Genomic DNA, 22,433 nt, shown 5'->3' with positions numbered 1-22,433 from the left:
AAGGAAGGCCATGCTGTGAGTGGTCTCTAGATATAAAGCAAGGAGATGAGGCTGTCCATCCCATCACCCTTTAAGGAAAGCACTGGGGTGATTTGTGCATGGTTGGTTCACCATGTAACTTTCAATTTCATCCAGAATTAAAACATTTTTACTCTATCCATTATGACAACTGCCTTTTCAGGACTTAAGGTGTCTTTGCTTATTCCAATAAACAATTCTTTTTCTGAAGTGATGTATCATTTTGGTATCAGTATCATTTTGAGGGATAGAAAATCCAAAACATCGATGGATGGCAAATGCATCAGCAATACTGCTCTACGAGTGGAAACCCGTAGCCTGCATTTCACCGTATCAGAAAGGACATATTCCGAAATTTTATCAGTAAAGATGTCCATAAGCCTGGAAGAACATAAACGGAAAATTTTCTGAGCAAATCTGAAATTTTTACACAGCTGACAACATCCGTCATTTCCTTACAGGTCCTTTAATTGCAGACCACTAATAAGTAGAATATTTCTAACCCTGCCACGTGAACGGCGGTGAAATATACAAGAATTGCCATGGCAATGAGAACCTAGTACATTCCTAACAACTAGTACCATGAGTCTCTGTATAATTGCCATGGGAATTAAAGAACCTGGATAGTGTAGTGGTCTGTGCATTGGCCCGCAAAGCCTAAGGTCCCGGTCCAGGGGAATTTTTTCTCATGGCAATTCATATAAACACTAATAAGTAGTTTCACATGTACCGATAAGATACAAACTGAATGAGTCTTGGAGGCACCAGCAATCACGCACCATTTAGAATTTTGTGAGCAATTTCCAAATTTGGAGAAAACAATTTTTAATTTCCTGAAATTACATATTCAAAAAGTTCCTTGATGTTATGCAAAATTACCCTCTTCTACAAATGTACTCTCATTCTTCCTCACACCAGCCTTATCTTTCTCCCTATAATTATCATTATGCCCGTAAACAAGGTTTTGACCAGTTCTATTGAGGAATGTGAAGCGGTTTCCCAGCACAATGTGACAACAAAGCTAGTAGCTTATCTCACATTGTGGTCTGAAACATTAAATTTAAAAATGACTTTATTCTAATATGAAGATGAAGGGTCAACATTTGACTTTAAATACACCTAAGGATTAAGTTTACCATGAAAAAATATTGGACTCAACCAGGAATGGAAACCGGTTTCTCTCCCAATTGCCCATCAGGCATGTTAGCAAGTTATACCACCAAGCCATTACCTCAGAGTGAACTTCAGGATGGGCTTTACTGAACAAGGTGTTGACAACACAAGTAATCACTGTGGCACAGTTCATGCTTACTAAGCCACTATCGGTGTGAAAAACCAAATTTTGTCGCTGTTCAGAGACTGATGAATTTCAAAGCACTGAATGAATTAAGTGACTTTATATGCAGTCACGCTCGTTTAACTTTGCATCTGTGGGTGTGTCTGCGTGCAAAGTCACTTGTTTCATGCAGTGATTTGAATTTAACCATGTGTGCAAATATAATTAATTTATTCTTAATTTTAGCTAGCAGGTCACCAAAGCCAGCTGCCTATTGTTTGATGGGTTTGAATGTCACTCTCATATTCACAGCTATATACTTACGACATCCAAAGAAATATTTTGAAGGCAGACCTCAATGCACAAAAAAAGTAAATATAAGGTACAGAGGTAAATACTCTTTAATGCACATAAACAAATTATTATGGCACAGAAAAACAAAAATGTACATATTTTTCACATAAATACTTAGTATAAATGAAGAACAAAATTCTCAACTTTAGGAGCTTTTAAATCCCAAGCTAGCACAGGTTGTCAATATAACAACTAAGAGGTAGTTTGAAAAAATAACAGCAGCAGCACTAGGAACACCATACCATATTCTTTGGGATCCATAAGGATTTTGGGCATTACTATACTCTTCTTCAATACTCAACGGGAAGTCAGATCTGAAAATGAAGAGCTCCAATTAGAAAAGTAGGACTGGAGAAGGGAATCAAATATTGCAGACTAAGAGGCATTGCAATGAGGACATTCAGCTGCTTTTTAGTCAGAAATGAGATGAATACCACATCATGAATACATTAGATCAACAGTGCCATATGCAAAACTGCACAGAATGATGCTCAAACGATTTCCACTGCATTGTATGATCTCTGATGATGACAGTATTGCGAGAATTCCCACCAGCATCTTCAGATCAGAGGTGGGGTTTGATGAAAAATGTGTACATTTTGCATTTAATTTCAATTCTGACCTTTCTTCACATGTGATTCTTGAACAGTGTTTTGGCAACCAATAACTTGTCCTCTGTATGGAATAGGGTGGTTTCCTAATATTTTTTAATAACTGAATCGAAAGATTATTACTCCTGGAGTACGGATTTCACACTTTTAGATTTTTAAATGACAATATCTATTTCTTGCGATTAAATGAAAAGTGAAAATTTTCAAGTGCGCGACAACGCGACGGAAAAGTATGAATGCCGGGAAAACTCCGTGTGACATCGTTCTGGTTCCCGCTGCCAAAAGTAAGTTGACCTTGGGGCGAGGCTTTGAGTGCTGATACGATGCAAGATGCTAGCTGGTAGCACTTGGCTTAAATAAGGATTATTAATACCTTATCAAACAAAGAAAACTTTCCGACCTTAACAAGTTTTAATAGGTGATTATTAAGACATGTTTCCCTGAGCTCTGTGCCTCATGCATGCATTGGTAATCTCACTCCTATCTACTTGTATAGAAAACTAGGTCCCTGTGACGTCATGTGGAGTGGCATCGCAGGGGTGCCAATCTGGCCTTTTTCAAATGAGGATAAAATTGACCATTGCCATTCATCTAAACCGGTATTTCTAAAACCAAATAATTTGTATACTATGAATATACTAATGGTGGGTAACGAATCGCAATCAATGCCTTTCGTTTTCTTTGATGAAGGAAACTAACCTATTCCAATCTTTGTAGATACCTTCAACTTTTTCACCCACGTGATCTGTCGTTGGCATGAAAGCAACCCCACTGCAGGATCTAGCGGTTGAGAATGGGACATCTTGGTTCTAGGCCATCTCGACATGGGCCAACTTGGCACGGGACGTCTTGCTGTGAAAGTGGGTGCATTACTTTATTATGTTTTTTTCGTGGTGAGATACGATGGTGGTTTGTAGGTTTGGCTGATTATGCATGATAAAAATATGTATTCAAAGAACTTTTTAACTTTTTTTTCAAACTACTTTTTCCATCGATGCCATGCATACAGTCCGGCCAGCGAGAGTTGTCCGATGACAGTACAAAAGGAGGGGCGGAAAACACTGCGCCAGCACGGTTTGCAACCAATTGCTGTCCCCCAAATGCAACTCATACCCTCGCCTAGTCATACAATGTTGTCACATGCATATGGAGCACTGAAACAAGCCTGAACCACCAAAACAAGCCCTTCCTTTGAATCACCAAAACAATGGATTCTTCCTTTGGGTCCTTCATGCTCGTCGTCCCTTCCGGCTCCTTTCTTCATGGAACCCTTTTGTTTACAAGTGACGGGGGCATTTCCCTTTCTTACCTGGCAACCTTGCACCCTACCCCTAACTATACCCTTCTGCCTGTCATCGGACAACTCTCGGCAGCCAGATAGTAGGTTTATCAACTTATGAACAAGGTCTCGGAACTCATCTACTTCATGCATCGAAGACTTACAGTACTCGGGAAGATATCAACCAACGATTGCGTAATGCTGCACTCTTCTATTGAGAAACTGAAACGAATGTTCTTGTTTTTATATACAGTAGAACTTGTTTAGTACGTTTCTGAAGGGACCACAAAAAATGAACGTACTAACCAGGAAAACGTACTAACGAGGAAAGTAAATAATAGCAGTCGGGGTAATGGCAATTTGTGGAAAAGTCATCATAATTACAATTACTACGGGTAGTTCTCATAGGAAACGCATTCAAGATTGCCTTCGTGAACTCTTTTCACATTTAAAATCAAGAAATTGGGCGCTACACTGAAAAACAATACCATGTGAATAAAAATCACAATGTTCCATAGATTTCCTGAAGACAATTACTTGAAAACGGCGTCTATCTCCTGTGATTTATCCTATATATATACTTATCGAAAGAGGACAAGTGATGCTAAGTCATTTCTTCTTTCTCACAGAGTTCTCAGAGAATATAACAACCACCCTGAGTATGTCAATTGGTTGTTTTTATAAATCATAAAAATTGGACAAAATTATATGACCTTAAAATTACGGCAACAGCCGTACACATTCACTTCTGGAATGATACCATATCGATTGTTGTTCGATCAATATATCGATTGATAACACACAGGATTATTAGATTACGACGTAATTACAAGAAGATTTTATATTATAGTTGAAATTTACTTTCAACATTTGTCTAATGTCGTCTGCTTCCGTTCCGAGATCCAGAGCATCCTCTGCTCCCAAAACGGTAGTCAAGAAAAATACGCACGTACTCGACGTCGAGTTTACGGAGTACATGCAGTACTGCTTAAGATAAAGTGGGAATTGGATAAGACTCATTTCTTCATCATGATAACTCGTGCAATAGCAACAATTGAGCACTCGCAAAATTTGTGGGCAGCAGCGGGCACTCCAAAGGCAGCCGAAGGTGAGGAGCTAGGGGTGGGGAAAATTGGGGCTTCTCATTGGCTGTAGTTTTTCATAGTCAGACATTCCCGAAAAATGACCGCATTTTATTATTCATCACGTCACAAGAATTGCATTTGGATAAATCATGGTTGAAGAAAGAGATGTGTTAATGGAGGTTTACGACCCTTAAGAAGATATTAGAGAACGAATTGCGGGTTGCGTCACGGCAAGCAATTGAGCGTACTAACCAGGAAAGTGCAATTTTTTCAAACGTACTAACCAAATACTTTTGCCTGTATTTTGTTCGGATGGTACCGGGACCGAGAGAAATCGCCGTACTAAAGAGGAAAACGTACTAAGGAGGAACGTACTAACCAAGTTCCACTGTATTTGCATGTAATTTAATCATGTATATTATACACTGTTTTTTTTCAACGATTCCTAAAAGAAACGTTTATACGAACTTCATTATTACAAACTTCCTGTTTTTCGGTCCCGTGAACTTCGTAATAACGAGAGTATACTGTATCATTATATTCACAACAGTTAAGAGGAGGAATAAGCAAATTTGCTCTTTTGGAAAATACTTACATAATACAGCATGTTCTTAGAAAAATAAAACCTTGAACAATAATGCTACAATCACAGCAACTTTTTTTTATAAAATATACAGCTCTTACATAATCCATCTCTCAACACTACAATTCACTTCATTATTTAAATGGCATCATTGACATTACCTGGTTGGATAAGGAGGCAGACGAACCCAAAGTTCATTAAAATTCCGTCTTTGCTGATTCTGATGATTTCTTGGTATCCAGCTGGTTGTCTGAGCATTTTTCTTCTTTTGCTCATTAATAATGTGAGAAATGGCTGCATCGTCACCATGAATCCTCTCACCATCACTAAATGTAACATGGTGAGACAACCCTTCAATAAGGACTGGCTTTGGCACTTTTCTAGCATCTGCGCGAACTTCTGTACTGCTCATACATCTTTTCCTGAAACTAAAGAAAAATGGGATCACTTACAGTTAGTATTCATCAACTCACACATACATATACTCTAACTAAATTATTACCCCAATTCTATTACCTCAAACACTATACAACATCACTCCATCCTTGCAATCTTATCATCACTGCATAAGCAGAGTATTTCCTATGCATAGAGTAATATTTGCAATCTTGAACGATATAATAATACCATCTCTCTCTCACTTCATTTGTGTTTGAAACATTGATATTCATTTACATCTACAGACTACCCTGAAGCCAACTCAATAGCTCAATGGCAGGGTGTATTAGAATACCAGAAATTAACAACAATAAACAAAAAATATCCACCAAGGATGAAATTTGCCATGAAATAAGCATTTGATTAAGCTGGGATTTTAAAGCCAGATCTTCTGATTTCCAATCAGGTGTGCTACCAGTACAATGTTAAACTCCAACTGGGTTAACCCAACAAGGTGTTGACGTCTCAAGTTTACACTGTGGCAAAGGAGGCAGAGGTCGAGCTAACAAAGCCACTGTCGGAGAATAAACCCCCCTTTGTCGCTATTCCACGACCGACGTTTTCCAAAGCACCATGCACCTGCGCACGTGACTGCATACAAAGTCACCTGTTCTATGCAGTGCTCTGGAAATGAAAAAAAATTTAAAGAATTGGAGATGCAGTACACTTCCAATTATCCGGGCTAATGATGGGGAGAGACAGCACGAATAATCGAAAAACACGGATAACCCAAGCTTTCACTTTAATGCCTAGCAATGTTCTGAATTTACCTAAAACAAACAATATATTATTATCTATGCAGGTATTCTGTTATTTTAGAGTGCTTCCCAGACTCAATGAGAGCTTTCTTCGCCAGTTTGTGATCTTTTTAGCGGCGATAACATGGTTGTACTCGTAGTATTAATGCTCCATGTCAGGCCTGGTTTCGAAAACCACATATCGGAGGCTGTGTGATTACGGATACAGAAAAGTGATTTGCACAAATGCTTCAAAACCACTGCTCGACGTGAGAAACTACACTGTCAGGCACCACGCCACGTAGTCACGTCTCGCACAAGTTGCCTGAGTCGCAACTGCTACGCGATGTGTATCCGTGTTCACGGAGCACGGTCGTGCACTGCGAGGCTTGGAAAACAGGAACACGGTGCTCCCATGAATGCAGCTAGCACGCGATCGCTTCCGTTTTATGAATGGAATTCTAATGGAAATAATAAGTCCGGTGTATCCTAGCATTAATGCAGTAATTCTGATGATTAATGAACCGATTTTATTTTTTCTAAAGACTGTTGAAAAAATTGAGCGAGAGTGAAAATCATGCACGGATAATCTGCAACCTGGATAAACCGCAGCCGGATAATTGGGAGTCTGCTGTATTTGACTCCTGAGTTTCACTGAGCATTTATTTATGCCCTTTACTTTTTGGGAGAAATATGAGCTATAACAGTCCATTTGGCAAAATACCTCTTATTACAGTGGAACTTGGCTAGTACGTTCCTCCTTAGCATGGCGATTTCTCCCGGTCCCGGTACCATCCGAGCGAAATACAGGTAAAAGTATTTGGTTAGTACCAGAGGTGTGCGAATAGTATCCGCGAATACTCAAATACCTAGAATACTAGAAAGTATTGGATATTCAAGATCCCGAATAATTATGCTAGAAGTACGATCTCGAATACCTCAAATACTTTGAATTTCGCACCATACACTGTTGCACACACGTCGTTAGCAGTTGACTCGGAAACAACGTAATGGACTCTAGTCATTTAGTCCATACAGCGCCGGTTCAGGCAAGTTGACAAACTATATCAAATTCGCGGAAAAGAGTGGTGAATAGATATCGTTCGACTCTAGGAACCGAAAATGATCGGGGGGGGGGGGGGGAACTCTGGAAATGAACGTTTAGTATGCTTTGTGCAATTCTAGAATTCAAGGTATTCCAAATTTGAGATATTCAAATATTCGAGCTATGATAACAGTTCGAGAAATCTGCTATTAGACCCATCTCTAGTTTTTAATGAGTCTTCGTTTTAATGCTGTTATTTTTAATTACAGTTTTTAATGATGTTATTGATGCAAATACTTTCATTAAATTTGAAATAAAAAGTTGATTTGAAAAATGTATTTGGTATATACCTATTTATTTATATATTCTTCACGTGAAATAGATTTCAGACATTTAATATGCTTTGTGCAATTCTAGTATTCGAGGTATTCAAAAATGAGATATTCGAGTATTCAAGCTATGATTTACTATTCGAATTCAATAATCGAGTTCTAGAAATCTGCTATTCAACCCATCTCCAGTTAGTATGCTTTAAATTGTGGTGCTTTCATGGGTAGTACGTTCCATTATTTGCTATGAAGCAACCCGCCAATCGTTTCCTAGGATCTTCTGAGTGTACAAACCTCCGAATTCATTAGTTACTTGATTATAATCAGCCATTGACCTTCGTACATTCATCCAAAATCTCTCTTATATTATTTCTACGACTGTGACCCATCCAAATGCATTTCTCAATGCGAGGAGTACGCACGTCATTACTTGACAAGAGTTGCAGGAGCAGACGAAGATTTGGATCTCCATGCGAAACTAAACACAGAAATACTTGATTTTGGTACAAGAAATAGAAAGCAGAACACGATTCTTAAAGAGAATATCAACTGCAGAATATAAAAATCTGCTAATAATAATCTTTAAATGTCTTATTAATCCTCATAACAATATCAATATATTCATTAATATGGGCTCATTCCGAGAATGAATGTGTACGGCCATTGCCAGGATTTATGGTAAAGAAAACGCTGCACAATTTCTAAGAGTTTTTAAAAGCAACCGATTGATATACTCAGGGTTATCATTATTTTCTATGAGTAATCTCTGGGAAAGAAATAACCTAGCTAAACTTGTCCTCTTAAAACATGTACAAAAAATCACGGGAGACTGACAATGTTTTTATGTAACAGTCTCTGAGAAATCTATGAAACATTGTGATTTTCGTTCACATGTTATTTTTTGGCAGTTTAGCTTAAGAACTTCGGACAGTAATTGTAATTATGACGACTTTTATACAGATTGCAATAACCCCAATTTCTATTACTTACCTCCCTGGTTAGCACGTTTTCGGTGCTAAGTTCTACCGCATATCATTTCTGTCACCTGGACACATATGATGTTCCAAGATGATGCTCACTGTTTTGCACTGAAAGATAACTGCTCTTAATGGCCAGCCTAGCATGAAGCATCTGAGTTACTAGAGGCTCCTAGCCAAATTTTTGAAAAACTGCGTAATGCTCTCTGTCCACTCGTTGAGTTTTCGACACACCATGATAACATTCATCAAGAAATGAAACAAGCTGCAGACTATCATCAATCAGAATAATTTTCAAGTACTTATATTATTGCTAAATATAAAGGTTGTAACATTGAAAAATAAAATAGCCTTCTATTGGAATGAATTTCCCCTACCGTTCAATTTAATGGCAAAATTGCTTGAATGCACTGACATTCTGGTTTCACAAGTTATTGAAAATTTCCAAACATTTTCCTCAAAATTAAAAAAGGCCATATTTCAGCTTTTTCCTTACTTTCAAGTATGTTACATTCCTAAATTTTCTTAAAAGCTGTGTCAGTGTAAGTTAACAATAAAAACCATATATTTTGACCAATTTGGGGAAATATTATCTCTTTTATATAATGAAATTCTTTAGGGGTATGCAGTAGACTCTGGTTATTACGTAGTTCACGGGACCAAAAAACCGGAGGTTTGTAATAACGAAGTTCGTATGAACGTTTCTTTTAGGAATCGTCAAAAAAACCGTATACTTAAAATTATGCAGAAATATGTAGGTACATAAAAAGGTCCTGCACATAAAAAGGAAAACTCGTACAGTTTCTCAACAAAAGAATGCGGCATGACGCAATCGAGGGTTGGTATCTTCCCGAATACAGTTAGTCCGATATACGAACTAGATGCGTTCCAAGACCTTGTTCCTAAGTTGATAAACCTACTGGCTACGATAAACGAGGCCGCCAAGAGTTGTCCAATGACAGGGAGAATGGTCTGGGTTGGGGCAGCATTGCCAGGTACGAAAGGGAAATGCCTACAAAGGGCTCGGTGAAGAAAGTAGCCGGTAGGGACGACGAGCGTGAAGGACCCAGAGGAAGGACAGAGGAGGACACTTGTTTTGGTGTTTCGAAGAAAGGGCATGTTTTGGTGGATCAGGCTTATTTTGGTGCTCTTTATGCATCTGACAACGTTGTATGACTAGGTGATGGTGTGAGGTTCGTTTGGGGGACAGCGATTAGCTGTAAACCGAGCTGGCACAGGGTTATCCACCCCTCCCGTTGTGCCGTTATCGGACAACTCTCGCTGGCCGGACTGTATGCAAGGCATCAAGGAGTACAGTGATCCTGCAGTATGCAACATTGCATAACAATTGTGCGCTAACTCACGATTGTGATGAACTGATCCAGCTGGGCGTGCAATGCAGCCAGAAACAAAAATCGCTCTCTGCAGCAAGGAAGAATGGACGTAACGCGGAACAGTTCCTAATTCCACAATGGATTCAATGATACTTTGTTCAGATTATGCCCAGAGTGCGAGTTCCTCTACCTTGTAGCAACGGCCAAATTCAAAGGCACCAAATTTGAAATTTTTGAATGCTTGTATCTCTGAAAGTTCGTAAATAGAATGTGAGTAGGAGGACTAACTGTACATTAAATTTACGAGCTGTAATGAGTCAGCCACCAAGATTCCCCAGGAAAGAAAGACGTTATTACATGACATTGAGTGTTTGGTGAAGAATGAACCATAATTAACACTCTTGGTCACAGTACATGAGGAGAAATCAAACATGGCGCGATTATTAAATTTAGCCTAGTGAGTATCCACCTTAATTCCATTGCTTATGCGTGGAACTTCGTAATAAAGTTCATTTTGTAACCGCCGGGACCGGGACTGTGGTTCGTAATTTTGTAAAAACAAAAATTTCGTTAGAACGTTTCTTTTCCTATAGCTTGGATAGGCCTTTTCGTCAGGACCAACAATTTGCTTCGTAATAACGAGGACTTCGTAATAACGTAGCTCATTATTACGAGAGCGTACTGTATATATTAGAAAATTTTAGCAGACCCCTTTATTTTAATCAACATAAGTGCAGCAAACTCTTGATTATTCGGACTAATGATGAGGAGAGGGGGCACAAATAATTGAAAAACATGGGTCTCCCAAACTTTCACTTTAATTTCTTATAATATTCATAATTTATGTAAATTGAACATTATATTATTATTATTGCTTTCAATCTGTTATTTAAGATTGCTTCCCAGACTCATTGAAAGCTATCTACACCCTGTACTCACACTGCTCCATATACTCCAGCAAACAGTATATTCAGGCAAGTGCCCGGCTTTCACTCATGCAATCTATGCTTCCACTACCCCCTCTGCCATCACTTCGCTACAGCAGCAGACGTCTAAGTAAACTTGTAACATCCCTTGCCAGCAAGTAAATTAAATTATTCCCTTTAAGAAAGGGAATTCTAACGGAAATAACAAGTCCAAGATAGCCTTGCATTAAAATGCAATAATCCTGAAGCTTTTGCCTCAGATTTAATTTTTATAAAGATCGCGGAAAATATCGAAGGAATGTGAAAATCATGCATGGATAATCTGCAACATGGATAATCCACAGCTGGATAATCAGGAGTCTGCCATATATTGAAATTCACTGAAGCATAATAGATGCAACTAAGTGCAATAAAGTGATATCTGTGATAAATGTGCTAGTACCTGCAATGATTATAAAAAGGATTCATTGGAAAAAAAACCTCCGATCCTTACAAAATGCTTCATGGCTTTTCACCACTAATCGTCCCTTTCACACCACTTGATTTTTGGATATAACTGTAGTGTTATGCTAGGAGTCAAAAAAGCACCACTGTGTATGGAAATGAAAATAGAGGTTATAAGGCATATATAAAACACAAAATTACTAAAATTCATAACAATATTATAGCTACCCTACAGTAATGCCCCTCATGTATAATAATATATTCATAGAAGAAACTCACTCTTTTAGTCTCAGGTTGGGGAGAATGCGTTCAATTTGAAATCCACTCTCTTCAACCACTTTCAGCATTGTCTGATTCCCCAAGAAGTGTCCTGAAAAGAAAAAAAAATACAACCCCATTAAAATTCTGAAAGCACATGTAATTGCCTAGTGAAAAATTATTTATTTGCCTGATAATAATATTAGTACGCAGGGAACATTAAAAATTGGACTTCATAAATTGCTAACTTCAACTCACATGTGAAAACAACATTCAAATTCTCAAGCTCAAACTTTGGAACAACATAGCATGCTAAAAATAATATCACTTATTAGGCCTCTGTTTCACCTCCCATAACTTCGCATACCAGCCCTGAACTTTGCTCTAACGGACAAAGAATACCACTATGATACCAGGAATAAAAATACATAATAGAAATTTTGGTGGACATAATTAAACCAGAGAAGCTATTAGTTCATATGGGTATGCCGTTTATTCCCATTGACATACAAACAATGTCTTACCAGGATGTCTGACATCATGCCAAAGGAGTTGCATGTAAGTTTTTGCAAGACAGTTTTATACATACATACATATATGGAAGTGAATTGCAGGTTGCGTAGTAACAGGATGAACAAAGAGTTCACATAGATTGAAAACATGAGTCACAAATACAGCAGCTGCAGTGGACTCCTAAAAAGAATTATTTAATGACACAAGTAATACTGACTGTGATAACAAATGATGCGAGTCCATTAGATATAAATCCCCAACAGTGACAGATGACTATCTCAAGGACGGATATGGTATGGCATGCAAAATGTGAACTTCAAATCATTCCTCTCCTAATTAAGTCTGGAATGTTCGAGGAATAGACATCGTTTGTATAAAATGATAAAACACGAAATAAAACTGTGACTGGGGGCATACATAGGTTTTCAGTGGATAACATGTTTTCTTCAAGAATACTATTTTGCCCTTGAAAAACACCCAATACAACTATGAGTCCATTCAGCAGTAAACTGCAGTGTTCATCAACTGGACTAAAGTTTGAACACAATAGAAAGTACAAAAACGCACCTGCTCCAAATGCAAAGAAAAAACTCTTGTCTGGGTTATCTCGAAGGAGTGCTGCAACTTTTTGACCCATTCGCAGGTTCCTTTTGGTGATTAGCTCCTCATGGAAATAATTATCTATCACTTTAGCAGCTCCTTCCTCAGTGGGTTGAAATGTTCCATTGGAGAACTGAGGCAGCTGAAATTTAGAAAAAATGAACGTAGAAATAGAGTGAATTATGTGACCATCAACTCTACCACTGAAAAATGGTTGTTAGGCAGGGGTGCTGCTGAATGTCTGGATCAGCAGGTTCTTTGAATTATGTAATTACAAATACTGGGTAGCAAAACAATCATGAAAATTACTGAGATCATGAATAATTAAAAGTAGTTTGTCTAAATATTTTACCAGTTCACTTGAAATTTTTTAATAAAAAGTAATTTCATTCGATAATTTCTTACTCCATTACATGAAATAACATGATGCAAAGAAACAAATAGCGAATGAAAATATAAAGGTAGGTAAGTACACTTAATATATTGGCAAAAATGTGATACAAGAAATTACAAGTGCATGCACAAGTGATATTTACTTGTCTATTATGTCAATAATTATCTTTCACTTAAATTAGGCAGATAAAACTGTCCTGAAGGTGTCTACTTCAGAACTTAGAATTTCTGCCTCCCAGTCCACAGGCTGGTGAATTTCAGAAATGATGAAAAGTCAACCTGTGCTTCATTTGTTTTCCAGAGTATTTGTTTCTCCTTCATCAGAGGGAGATTTCCTTCAAAGTAGGGTTTTTGGTCAGACTGAGAGGTGGTATAGATGTTACGTACCATTAACCACAACAACAACAAACACTTCCATAGAATTCAAACAACCACTGATCTTTTAGAGGGGTTGTCAATTAATAGGAGTGGTCATTAAGAGAGGTTCCACTGCAATGCTCATTATAGTGACACAACAAATACATATAAAGAAATAGGGTGGCTTCCTATTATTTTTTTATTGCCTACATCGAAAGATTATTACTCCTGGAGTACGGATTTCACGCTTTTAGATTTTTAAATGACAATATCTATTTTTCGTGATTAAATGAAAAGTGAAAATTTTCAAGGGCTCGAAAGTGCGACGGCTAAGTATGAATGCTGGAAAAGCCTGTGTAACGTCATTCTGGTTCCCACTGTCACTGTGTGAGGTGACTTTGGGGCAAGAACATGTGCGCCGCTGCGATGCAGGCTGCTAGCAGGTAGCAATCGGCTTAAATAAGGATTATTAATACCTCATCAAGCAAAGGAAACTTTCCGACCATAGGCAGATTTAATAGGTGATTATTAAGAGATGTTTCCCTGAGCTCTGTGCCTCATACATGCATTGTAAATCTCAGACGATGTAAAACTCCTATCTACTCGTATAGAAACTAGGTCCCTGTGACGTCACGTGGAGTGCCATCGCATGGGCGCCAATCTGGCCTTTTTCAAATGTGGGTAAAATTGACCATTGCCATTATTCTAAAATGGGATTTCTAAAACCAAATAATTTGTAAATTATGAATACACTAATGGTGGGTAACGAATTGCAATCAATGCCTTTTGTTTTCTTTGATGAAGGAAACTACCCTATTGGTAGGGAGCATTTCATAAATTTTTGAAGTCCAAAAAGTGCACTTACCTTTATTATTTGTGATGCATCTTGATTAAATATGATAGCATTCATATCTTTGCAGTTATAATGCTTGATGAGGTCCTCAGTAGACACAGTTTCATTGGTTTTACCAAATCGAAGCTTTTCCAAATGATTTAAGGTTTGATTCAGAGCAAAAACAACCTATGGAAATGCAATATGATCATAAAATCAGAAGTATTCAAATGTGGGCACATAAAAAAAACAAACAATGGTCTACATTCAGAACAGAGCTCTCCCCAGTGTTCCAAGCTAACTGGACGGTGATCCTCATTTGGAGCTCAGGAGAGCTTTGAGAAATTGATGACGTCACAGATGTCATCACCATCTTTCCTGCCACGCTCAGGACTCACACAAAACTTTGGTAGGTTAGCGTGTGCAAAAACCCTCATGGCACATTATCACATAATTTGAAAAGCATTTACAATACCAGGAACGATAACAATGCTATTGTAGACATTGCTGAACCTTGAAATAGTGCTATTATGTGGAGATATGGTTGTTTTGAACTAATCAGGGCCGGCCTAAGGGCGGGGCGACCGGGGCAACCGCCCCAGGCCCCACGCTTTGGGGGGCCCCGCGTTTGTGAAAAAAAAATTAAAATACACAATAGTTTTGAAAACACAATTTCAACTATTTCTGTATCGTAAGTCCGTGCTAGACAAAAAATAATATTATGAAAAAGGAATAATAATGCAGTCATTTTTATTGTGCAATGTTTTTATGTGAACGACGGCGTAATTACGAAGTCTGAATTTGGGAGGGGAACACATACTTAGCCAGAGAGTGGTAGGGATTCAAAATGCTCGAGTTTGTAGATGGGGTATAGAGTTTAATATTTTAAGTGAAGGGCCCCGCACTGAAGGTTCGCCCCTAGCCCCGCACCTGCTAGGGCTGGCCCTGGAACTAATTTACCAATATATTTTCCTATTATAATAAAATAACTCTTTATTAGATGTAGGTGGCTTTGAAAAGACTAAGGGTTAAAATATCGATAGCCTAGCTTATTTAATTTAATTAGCATTTTTATAGCAAGAGACTAACTGAAGATCCTCTAAGTATGGGAATATATCAGCAGATTTCACATACTAACTAGGTATCAACAGCATTAGAACCTTTATTATAGCTGGAAAACAATTTAAACTCTGCTGCAGACTCTAGTGGATGCATTAGACAAGCACTGCGAGGAGTATGGCATAAGGATTAGTCACAAAACTAGAGCAATTCAACTACAATAAAAGTCTCTCATAACAAATTACAAGGGACCATTGTTCCATTTTGTTATAAACAGGATTTCGTTATATCCATAATAAAGGATTTTGCCAAGTATATTGTGGCAATTTTGAGTGTACTCCCCCTCCCAAAATTTCTGGTACCCCCCCCAGAAATTCCTCCGAACTTATTCGCAGAACTTTTCCCCCTAAGGACTTTTCGCGCTAAGGTTTTTTCACACAAAGGCCCTTCGACTCAAAGGCTTGGAGACTCTTAAGTCTCGGAACTCTTGTCTCTGAACTCTGCCCTCCGAAATCTGCCAACCAAATCAGCCAACCGAACCAGCCATACCTAGAGATCAAGACTTATATAGGTAGTACGGCGGAGGAATACCTACTCTTGGCAATCAGGGGAAGTGGGTGCAGAGGCATAAGAATGCAGTTAAATGAGAAGTACTCCACTTGTCCCATCACAACTCTCTCTCCCTCCAACACCTCATCCTACTTGTCTTTCCCCTCCTTGAATTCCAATGACTTGCCTCTACCAGCTATCACACCACTTGGCTATGTCTCCAACCCAGGAGATAAAGGAGAGAAAACCCAGCGGTATGCGGTTCTCCCCCAACCCTGGCTTGGATGACGGACGTTTTGCAGAGACCCCCAGTCAACACGGGTGCCTACCGGGAGATTTACACCGATGCAGCTAACTTGGACATCGCCCTATTACCCCTCCACTCCTTTGCAAATTCCCTCCTCTCCACCCTGACACGGTTTGGAGGTCGGCCAGGTCTCTCTTTTTTTGCTTTGGCACTCGCGGTGGACAGAATGCTCCGCTGAGAGAGTGATTTCTTAAAAATCATACAGCTTGTACTTAGTCTTTGGTAATGTTTCCTATGAGATTATTAGGTATCATTGTTGTTTTCTGTAATAATTTTGATTTTGAATATTTCTACTTGTAATAGATATTGATTGAAAATGACTTGTAATTTTGTGACAATTGTTTCTTTGAGTGCTGATTATTCTTGTTTGTGGAGTCTTTCCCTCAACCAGCTAGTGACAGACGATCGGAGTTCCCTGTGTCTGGGGCTTATGTACAGAATCCGGAAGATTTAAAGACATAACGCCACAAAATAACGGAATTGCTGGCTAATATTTCATCTTTCCTTAATCGACAGATCCGTAAAAATTAACCATTTTCCTACACTTTCCATCAAATGGCTGTAAAGGGAAGTATCTTAAGATCAACGGTAGAAATATATGGTTGTGGCCACATGTGAGAACAACTAATGATTAGGTAAGGAACAGTTAAGTATCAAAGAATAGTTCCTATGTATTAGTGGGCATTTCATACTAACTGAACTCGATACATGCAGGGAAATGAAAATTGGCAATTGTAGGAAAGTTCAAAGGACTAGGAACTCGCCTCGTTATTTGCAAGATTTTATATGCATGATCATTTTAAGTAAGCTTTACTGTACTTGCGGAGAACATTAGAGGAAAATTGGTACTGCAGTAAGGACATCAGGTATAGAATTGCATTACCAAAGGAGGAGTATGTGAAGAGAAAGGAGTTTTTGAGAGGATAGTTAGTAGGAATTTAAAGAAAAGGTTAATGAGGAGTCTGATCTGGAGTGCAGCACTTTATGGTGCAGAAATATGGACACTTAGGAAGGAGGATGAGAGAAGAATGGAAGCGTTTGAGAAGTGGGTGTGAAGAAGAATGGAGAAGGTGAGGAGGAATGATGAAGTGCTGGATATAGTGGTTGAGGAGAGGCAGCATCTAGATGAGAAACGAAGGAGAGACAGAGTATGGATGGAGGGAGTACTTAGCGGGTATGGGATGTTGAATATGATGTTAGAGAGTAGAATGTTTGGTAAACAAGAGAGAGGAAGGAAAAGAATAGGATTTTTAGATGGAATGAAAGGGGCTAGGCCTTATTTTCTATTGATGAGGGAAGTCCACAAAGGGAAGAGAGACCTCTACAATAGTTCTTAAATACTCCCTCCAAACCTACCTCAACCGGTGGAATACTTCAATAATAATAATAATTATGGTGGTTTCAGTGGGGGGGGGGGGAAAGAGAGCCTTCCACAAAAGTGTAACACCCATCCCCATGGAGGGTGTCCAGCTGCACCATCAATGTGACATAGGTAGTCTACCCAAAGTGACTGGTAAGCACTAGACAACATTGTTGATGGTCCACAGAGGTCATTCAAAGTATTTGAATATTGACGGTCATCAATTATCCATAGTTTTGGTAGCATTCTGAGACCATCGAAAATTGTTTAACCAGCAATTGCCAATAAGAATCAGGTTCTACCTCACTTTATGAGGATTTTCTCCAATTATTTAGCCATTCATGTACTAATATGTGCTTATACACATACAGAAACCCACTGGCATAACTAGAAGTATGCTTTGGGAGTGGGGATAGGGTGGCCACCCCCCCTAATCACAGGGTTCGTGCACCTTCCCTGACTCCTTAGTCACCACTCGGTATTCAGTGACTCGTCTCATTGCCATGATATTAATAAATTATCTGTAACTTTAAGCAAATGCAGTTATTGCATGTCAAACTAGACATTAGTTTTTAATGTTTTTTTAATTTCTCAGAGGCTTTGAGGGGGAACAATCCCCCTCATCATAGCTTTGAACGTAGGTTTTCGCAGCGAGAGGCATCGTTGCTAACGGCTTCTGGGTGCAGCTGCGTGTTGCGCTTTGTCGTGCAAGCTTTTGCGACCGTTACAGGGCGCATCATCAGGCGATGAAATGACCAGATGAATGAAATGATTCATCGCCTGATGATGCGCCCTGTAACGGTCGCGAAAGCTTGCACGACAAAGCGCAACACACAGCTGCACCCGGTAGCCATTAGCAACAATCCCCCTCATCCCCCATAGTTACGCCACTGAAGTAACCATTAGTAGGGACTCATATCGCTTTGGGAAATATAGGGGCAAATACTTCGAATGACCTCTGTTGACCATCGTACATACATATGGTCGTATATGGAGCCCCAACAGGATAGGACTGCAGACGATGTAAATGGGTATAATGTCATTATATAACTCATGAGAGGGTAGGCAGGAATAATAGTAATAACGAACTTTAATCAGAATATTTCCATTTAATACTGCATACGCAATTCCACATACTAGACTTCAACTGTTAGCGGTACTTGGGCGCTCCATAGTAATCCCCAGAAACAAATTGAACTCACCTGTGATAAACTAAGACCGTTAAGGGGTGAACATTGCTCGCTCGCGTCTTCGACTGCCCCAACGGCCTTCCTCAGCTGCAGAGCCTTTTGGGCAAGATACAGATCCAACACTGGGACCCCTCGCCATTTGATATCGCCCTCCGTCAATGAGCTCACCATCAACATCACCCAAACCGGTCTTTTCCTCTGCCAGTCTCCGGTTAATGAGGCAAAGAGGTAATCTTCGTGCAATCCACGGTCACGCTGATCCGAAGTCATCCAATGCGGAATCATTCTCTTTACATACTCCAAATGATTTTTTAAACGCTTTAACATTGGTTCCGGGAGAATATCCCGTAGTTTTCTTCCTCTGGGCATCATCTGACACCGATGCAAAGCCGCCAGAGTTTTACCATCCGTAAGATCTAGTTCAAAGTATACTCTTTCAGACTCGTGGAAGGCTTGTTTGGTGTTCTCGGGAATGTAGTCCCAAACCCTTGTGTAAGGTACATGAATCGTTCCAAACAGGTACGAAGGGGGATGGCGTCTCACACCCCACAGAAAAGAAAGCGGTGTCTTGGTCTTTGGAGGAAAGAGAAATAGAGACACATGTAAAAGGGCATAAAATTAACTAACTACAAAAACCCAAACGAAATTCTGCTCCTACCTTCGTCCCATCGCAGTATTCAGGAAATACATGTTTCCTCGCATCAAGAGATGCCCAGCAAAGAAACAACTGCAAAAAAAGGATACCAATTCTCGCATAAAAATTCACTGACTCTTAAAAACAGCGATTTCGCTTCATGGCTTACTACGTATGCGTATGCAGCAACAGCTTCCTGGCGTCCGACTGCCATGGCAGCAGGATATTTTCGTAGCTACAACCTCAGGATGCATGGAAAACGAAGGGTACGTCGATGCGATTCTGCTCTCCCCTGAGCGCGACAGAGAGCCTCCTACAAAAGCCGATCCTCCCAATATCATTTCACATCACCTGCCCGCACTCGCAGCCTCACATTAATCCATCCCAAGTCCCCCTCCCTTGAATCACACCGATTGCCCGATTGTCCCCAAAACAATCACCTGAAATTCACAAGATGTTTTGAGTTCACGTACCTTAGGTGGCATATGCTAGGTGGCAGCACAAGAGGAACTTTAAACTTCTCTAACGGCAGTATCTTGAAACAACAACCTAATGCAAACGCGGCTAAATGAAATTTACTAAGGTGAGGTCCAGATTTTTAAATAAAAATAAATGGCAGAGTATGGTGAAACGGCCCCCGAGAGATATCTCAAAGATTCTTGGCCCAATAGTAGGTCTTGGTGAGGTATTGAGCCGTGCGAGATATTCACGCCATATTCATTTTAATTTTGAAGTTATGCACGAAAACGTAATATTAAAGCTCTAGTCAAAAAATTCCTTTGTGTATGAAAAAATGAACACAAACAATTGTAGAAATTAACCTTAGAAGTTACGGAATATTTTTTTTAATTCTTTGGTTTTATTTCGGGCATTAAAAAAGCTTTGATAATTCGAAAAAAATATTTGACCAAATGAGAGTTGAATAACAAGAACAAAAATAATTTTAAGATTATATTCATTCAACATTCATGCACGTTTGAAAATTTTATCAAATTAAAGGAGTAGAACGCAGTTAAAAAATATAAAAAGAACTGAATTACTACCATATATTGTATATTTTGCACAAAAAATGGAGTCGTCAAGGCACATGCAATATTTGCCACACAGGGTCGACAAGCATATTGCTCCACAAAACATTGCTAAAAACTATACAGCAGAATATATGAAAATAATTCCCTTAGTTAACAAAATTATTTCAGCCTATTGACTTGGTTAAAATTCGCCATTGAATTTAGGGTAAAAACATTAACCTACATAGGGTTCTGGCTAACAATAAGTCAATTGAGGGGGTGAGAGAGAAGCTTAGGGGTACAAGAAATTTTTATTCCAAACAGATTCAAGTACAGAAATCGATAAAAGAAATGTAAAAAAAACTTGGTGGCCAAGAGAAACGAATGAGTCTCTGTTCTGGACTGACATCGGGTGGAAAATAAATTGCATATCTAGCTGATCTTGTTTAATTTCCTTACCTGATTTCTGAACCTAGCTCTGCTAGAAAAAAAATCTCTTGCATCCCTTGTCTTCTCACCCCCTCAATTACTATGTTTACCTATCGACTGGTATGGCCAACTTAGTCTAGGTAGGTTAATGACCAAACTGCTTCATTTAGTGGTAGCCCACGATGCCTTAATGATGGATTCGGAATTCTCCATCCTTTCCCTTCTGCAACAATCCTTACCCTCGGAGGCATGGTCAGGATCCTAATTGCAGTAGCACCTTGTCCCTTCCTCTGTTCTCCCCCTCTTGAGGTCAAGGCAAAAAAGTCTCTGACTTATAGGCTTGGCCTTGAGAATATATCCCTGCAGGCCTGTCCCGGGTTTTGTTACCAATGCTTTATTTACCATCAGACTGGTCTGCAAGCAGGCTGAGCAGTGATTCAAGCAAGACAATTAAAAAATAATGGATCAATTTCAACTAATTTGTAAAATGCAACAGCCGCAGACAAAGCAGTGAGACATATCAGAGAGCTCTTACATTGTTGCAAGGGATTAATTCGCATCTAGAATCAATTTGGTCTCCCTGGTCGCAGGCATTACCCTGGGTGCGGATTAAGTTTGCTGTTTTTTGTTCATTTCTTTCCTCAGCGAGTTGGTGGTATACACTTACTCTCAGCGACAATGAGTCTGTCTGATTTGCATGGGCATGATGATTTAAGGCATTGATCCATTATTTTTAAAACATTGTTTTTTTAAGCTGGTGAATTAATGGCTTTCCTTGGAGAGCCATCTTAAGGATTAACGTCTTTTCATTTTTTTGCAACGCTGAAAATATAATACTATAAGGCTGAGCATTAAACGATTCCAATCGGAATACCACTGAACTCCTTCTATACTGTAAAGCAAGTTCACTTGGGCAACCTTGGGCAGAGTTTTGAGGGAGGGCAGGAGGAGGTTGACCCCCCAAATTAAATGGTAAATTGTCCGAAAAAATTACAAAAACTGTAGAAATACCAAAATGTTTTACTCTTAAATATTCTTAAACATGCTGTTTTCAGAGGCTATTTTAATCAACTTTTCCTGGGAAGGGCCGCGAGGAACCTTTCCATTTCACAGGGGGGTATTCAATAAACCCTAAACCCCAGGCAGGATTGCTGCTCCTCCAAAATAAACCCTAAACTCCGCTTATGCAGGAAAATTCTATTGAAATACGCTTTCAAACGTTACACCATCGAGTTCTTGAGGAATCCCATGCAAAGGCTGTAAGAAAAAAAAAAGATGCGTGAGGTTTTACCTACTTGCCAAGCTTCATCTAAATGAAATTCGACAGAATGACTTAGGAGCAGATGTGGGTCGTTTTTTGGGGACAAGGGGAAGGGTTTCATCACTTTCTGCGGCCTCTTGGTAGTATTCAATACCTCTCAGAGATAATACATCTGAGGTCTGGTTTGAATGGACGAACAGCTTTTAGTTATTCATCAATTTTTTTTAAACATTATTCGTTAAGAT

The 22,433-nt window shown here is 39.1% G+C and overlaps 1 protein-coding gene across 2 annotated transcripts; it reads right to left on the bottom strand.

The window, feature by feature from the left end:
- Positions 1-1,672: 1,672 nt before the first annotated feature.
- Positions 1,673-19,968, bottom strand: LOC124171037 (metalloprotease TIKI2-like). 2 transcript variants are annotated; one of them, XM_046550184.1, is made up of 8 exons: positions 19,661-19,968; positions 19,513-19,581; positions 18,867-19,427; positions 14,423-14,578; positions 12,775-12,949; positions 11,716-11,806; positions 5,368-5,634; positions 1,673-1,962 (listed from the first exon to the last, which is right to left on the bottom strand). In XM_046550184.1, exons 1-8 carry the CDS (start codon positions 19,700-19,702, stop codon positions 1,794-1,796), a joined length of 1,530 nt encoding a protein of 509 aa, XP_046406140.1. In that variant the 5' UTR covers positions 19,703-19,968; the 3' UTR covers positions 1,673-1,793. The 2 variants fall into 2 exon arrangements, with proteins under 2 accessions (XP_046406140.1, XP_046406138.1); XM_046550182.1 differs by having other exon boundaries at positions 19,658-19,967.
- Between the last annotated feature and the right edge of the window lie 2,465 nt (positions 19,969-22,433).

Source organism: Ischnura elegans, chromosome X (assembly GCF_921293095.1).
Source record: "Ischnura elegans chromosome X, ioIscEleg1.1, whole genome shotgun sequence".
In the NCBI taxonomy this organism is placed as follows: domain Eukaryota; kingdom Metazoa; phylum Arthropoda; class Insecta; order Odonata; family Coenagrionidae; genus Ischnura; species Ischnura elegans.
The sequence above is the reverse complement of the archived record's forward strand: the minus strand, read 5'-3'. Positions and strand labels throughout refer to the sequence as shown.

Excerpts from the sequence above, each read along its gene's own strand:
- LOC124171037 (XM_046550182.1), bottom strand. The coding sequence starts at position 19,702 with ATGGCAGTCGGACGCCAGGAAGCTGTTGCTGCATACGCATACGTA. Across the intron at positions 12,950-14,422 it reads ATGCATCACAAATAATAAAG|CTGCCTCAGTTCTCCAATGG; the intron begins GTAAGTGCACTT and ends TCTAAATTTCAG. Across the intron at positions 5,635-11,715 it reads CCCAACCTGAGACTAAAAGA|TTTCAGGAAAAGATGTATGA; the intron begins GTGAGTTTCTTC and ends ATTTTTCTTTAG.